At 51.3% G+C, this 4527-nt stretch overlaps 1 protein-coding gene and 1 pseudogene across 1 annotated transcript in view; one reads left to right on the top strand and one right to left on the bottom strand.

The window, feature by feature from the left end:
- Positions 1–2153: 2153 nt before the first annotated feature.
- On the bottom strand, positions 2154–4134 carry LOC102764284 (annotated as a pseudogene).
- A 156-nt stretch (positions 4135–4290) lies between these two features.
- Positions 4291–4527, top strand: part of RAB40B (RAB40B, member RAS oncogene family) — a 17152-nt gene continuing 16915 nt past the window's right edge. Inside the window, exon 1 of the mRNA XM_006753033.2 lies at positions 4291–4527. Within this exon, the coding sequence (XP_006753096.2) occupies positions 4372–4527 (156 nt within the window). The 5' untranslated portion in view covers positions 4291–4371.

Raw genomic sequence — 4527 nt, 5'->3', positions numbered from 1 at the left:
ATGAACCAGGAGGTCAGAGTTTGATTCCCGGTCCGGGCACATGCCCGGGTGACGGGCTCGATCCCCAGGAGGGGCTGTGCAGGAGGCAGCCGAGCAGTGATCCTCTCTCATCATTGATGTTTCTATCTCTATCCCTCTCCCTGCCGCTCTCTAAAGTCAATAAAAACATATTTTTAAAGGAGAGAGAGAGAGATACCACATTAGCTCAACATTATTCCCAACCAAAGTCTCTCTCCTTGACCACGGAGTAGGATTTCCAGTTCCCCCCAACGCCGAGTTTGAGGGTGGAGGGTGCGGGCACCTGACAGCTGGAGCCAGGTCTCCGCTCGGGCTGTCGGGACAGACCCGGCTCGAACCCAGCTCCACCTTCCACCTTCTCCACTCGGGCCGGTCTGGTGTGAACTACCCTGAGGATGGGCTGCTGTCTGTGGGGGTGAGAAGGGACAGTGCGGGCTGCCAGGACGGGGCCTGAGACGGACACAAACTTTGTAGGCTTGTCACACCCGGGCTGGAGGCTCCGGAAGGGGGCGTGCCCGTGGCGGAGAGGGGCGGGGCCTGGGCGGGCTCTGGGCGTGGTTTGGGCGGAGCATTGATGGGCGGGGCATGGGAAGGGCAGGGGCGGAGTGTGGCGCGGGGTGAAAGTCTGGCGCGAAACCTGCATTACGTGGATTTCCTGCGGCTGTGATACTAGCATCGGTGAGGTTACAGTTTTGCTTAAAATAGTTTTTCTTTCTATATCGGAAGAACAACTGGCACCTTGACTGTGAATTCTTAGTGAGTCATCAGCAAATATACACCCAGTGTGAAAGTCTCATCAGCTGTCCGTTTCTATTTACTTTCCGACAGCAGGGGAGAGAAATCAGGAGTTCATTGGTGTGTGCAAGCGCCTGGGGCTTGAGAGAAAATATGATCAGTCCCTTTTTAGTTCTTAAGTCTATTTTTATGTGAGCATCAGAGAAAGAAACTAAAGAAATACTTTTCCAGTGAGGTGGCGTGGCCGAGCGGTCTAAGGCGCTGGATTAAGAAATGCTTTTCCACAGTCAAATGGGAAACAGATTTCATATTATGTAAAGAGATCCCTTGTAATTCACCCAGAGATGGCAGACATTTCTCTTCTCTCCCACCTTCCATAGTAGGTGATCCAATTGTGCTCTAGGCCTGACATCCTATGTTGTGATGGAGGCTGGTGGTTCCAGACAAAAATGGCAGGACAAAAATCTCTCTTCTCCCTCGATAAATTATCACAAGAACCTAAAACAAAGGGGCAATCACAGGGTATGCAGACAAAAAGTAAGAATACACATAGCAGACCCAGTTGTTGCCGTATGTGTATGGGTAGCAGCGTCTACTGCAGGCACTGGGACCCTATGCCTGGGGACAGCAGTGGAGCATTCCAGAGTGGGCAGGCCGCTGTTCCTGATGGACTCCTTGGGTGGGGAAATCCAATATGCCCTTCATATCACCCCCACCCTCCAGGTCCCCAGTGGGACTGAGCCCAGGTGTCTGAGGCAGTCTTAATAGTTATGAAAATGTAAGCGGCTGCAGATGTCCCCAATCTACAGCAAGATGGGTGTGAGCCCCGAAAAGACACAGCCCTCAGTGGGTTCTCTGACCTCACCCACCCACCCTCTCCTCTCTGTGGCTTGAGCTCTCCCCATCCCATCATCCTCCCACAGGGCTGATGAACCACAACCACCGGCAATAGAATAAAAACAGCCCATATATGTTACCGTTCTCAAATCAAATGATTCTTGTTTTTAACTTACATTTTTAAAATATTTTAATTCTAAAAATGATTTCAGGAAGCATGGGGAACAATGAAGGAGAAAATTATTTCAGGGTCTCTGAATAGTGCTTTTTGTCCAGTCCAATAAGGTAAGTAAAGGTTCATAAGGGAAATGTTTTAGGAAACCAAGGAGATGAAAATAACATTCAACCTGAAAAATGTTGAATTTTCACCCTCCAGGAAAAAGACTCAAAAAACAGATTGGAAAAACCAAAATAATAGAATCAAATTATACTCCTTAGATCCCACTTTTAGTAGCAGAAACACTCAGTATACGCAACATAAAAACAATTCTTACCACTTACTCAGCACCTGTCATTTGCCAGGCACTGTGTTAGGTACTTTACAATCATGATTTCAAATTCTGAAAACCATTCTTGGGTAGATGGTTAAAGCTGTTTTTTGAAACAGAAGAAAATGAAGCTCATTAAAGTTTAATGACTCATCTACAGCATCATAGAGCTGGTAGGTATTAGAACTAGGTTTAGGATCCAAGTTTTCTTCCACACCACACAGCACCCATCATAAGAAAAACTAGCAGAATAAATTGCTCTTAGTATTTTATCCAAATTTCATCTGTAAAATCCCAGACATGGCCAGCTATTCTCATACAGCAATATCTACCTTTCTAGTATTAATAAGAAAACCTGTTGTGTTCTTACCATGCGTTCAGACAACAGTGTTATCACACATTACAATAAGCTATTCTTGTCCTCAATTCCAATGATTTAGAACCTTTTACTGAAAATAAGAAGCCCTCTGATTAAAATATAAAACACGATATTCTATTTAGTAACAAACACAAACACCTGAAATGCCATTTTTGACCCATTTCTGCTTAATAAGAATCCAGCCTGCATTTGTCCGTATTAAACTAAGAGGTCAGAGATCGCAGTGTTGACCAAATGCAATATGATGGCGGAGCATCCACAGACACAGGAAACAAAGCTAGGCCCTTCCACACAGCCATACGTCCTTGCGATGATTTCATTTTAAGTCAATGTCTCTTCGTGTCGCATATATTCCCCACTGTCTTCTTGACGAAATACCACAATCGCCATGGGGTCTACTTTCCTACAGTCTGTGTAGACTTTGCTGCCACCCCAAAACCCAAAGGGATGCCTGCCATGGAGCACACGACCACTCCCTGTACTGAGATGCGTTTTCAGTGATTCCACCCCGTCCAGATTTTAACACGTGATTCCCATGCAGGTAGGACTGCTCTGCTCCAGGCTTTATCCACACTTGGTACTGGGCATAGGGTGCAAGGTAATCCAGAGCTATGATGTGCAACCGGAATTTGTGGGTCTTAGTGAATTTTCCGAAGCAAGTCCCTAGCGACACCAGCCTGTCACCGGAGATGTTGGCAACCAAATTCAAGATCTTTTCACTCACGTAGTACACCCGGTCGTTGTGCAGCCTGAAACAGTAGGTGCTGTTGGGCCTACCGACCAGCAGCTGAAGGTTCTCCCGGATGGTGTGAGCAAGCAAAAGGAGGACTGGAGGCCGCGTCCGAATGGAGGGGTCCGGCTCCTCAAATGATTCTTTAAAAAAAAATCAGCTCTAGCCAATTTGACTCAGTGGATAGAGTGTAGGCCTGCGGACTGAGAAGGGTCGCGGGTTTGCTTCCTGGTCAGGGCACATGCCCGGGTTGCTCCCCAGTAGAGGGCGTGCAGGAGGCAGCCAATCAATGATTCTCATCAATGTTTCTCTCTCTCTCCTCCCTTCCTCTCTGAAATCAATACAAATATATACATATTTAAAAATCAAATGCTTCTTGGCGTATTTTGACCCAACAGGGAAAGAAAATGTGATGATACAGAAGAGAAAGTGGGCGGGCATTCGCACGAAGATTTTACTGAGATAAATGACCACCTACTGGTCAGCACTCCAGAGCGGAAGGCAGGCCCAGGCCTGAAGACCGTGGCGCTCTGGACCGGGAGGGAGCCCGGAGCTGGAGGGTCCCCCCCTTGTCCCCTTCTCCAGCACCTGCACAGACACGTGCACACGTACACGGGCGCGCGAGCACACACAGGTACGCGCACCCACGGACTTTGAGTCGCTCTGGGACAAGGAAGAGGCCTGAGCAGCCGTGAGGGAACACCGAGCTCGTCCCGGAAAGGGACCCCTGGCGCCAGGAGACTTGGCGCTGGCACCCCGGCCTGGGGTCCACGGTCAGAATCGCCCCACCGCACCGGCTGCCAGCCCACGCGGCACAGTAAACGCCCGGCCCGCCCCTGCTCATCCCGCCCCGCATTGGCTGCCGGATCAGCGTCCCCGCCCTCTGTCACCTCTGGCTCCGCCCCAACCGTCCCCGGACTCCCATGGCCCCGCCTCCCGTCCACCATTGGCTGCGGCTGTGGTGGGCGTCGGTCTGGAGGCGGAGACCGCAGCAAGATGGACGGGAAAGATAGCCAATGAACGCGCGCAGCTACCTTAGCAACTACGGCCAGCCAATGGCGGGGCGGGGCGGGGCCGCACACTGTCAGGCGGTGGGGGCACGGAGCCCAGCGTTCCGCCGACTGCGGGTTTGCGCGGCGCCTGTGTGCCCCGCCACCTCCTCTGCGCCGTCCCGCGGGCCGGGCATGGGCGCGGGCGCCGGCACCATGAGCGTCCTGGGCAGCCCGGTCCGCGCCTACGACTTTCTGCTCAAGTTCCTGCTGGTGGGTGACAGCGACGTGGGCAAGGGCGAGATCCTGGCGAGCCTGCAGGACGGCGCGGCCGAATCCCCCTACGGCCAC

This window comes from Myotis davidii, unplaced genomic scaffold (assembly GCF_000327345.1).
Source record: "Myotis davidii unplaced genomic scaffold, ASM32734v1 scaffold211, whole genome shotgun sequence".
Lineage (NCBI taxonomy): Eukaryota > Metazoa > Chordata > Mammalia > Chiroptera > Vespertilionidae > Myotis > Myotis davidii.
The sequence above is the reverse complement of the archived record's forward strand: the minus strand, read 5'-3'. Positions and strand labels throughout refer to the sequence as shown.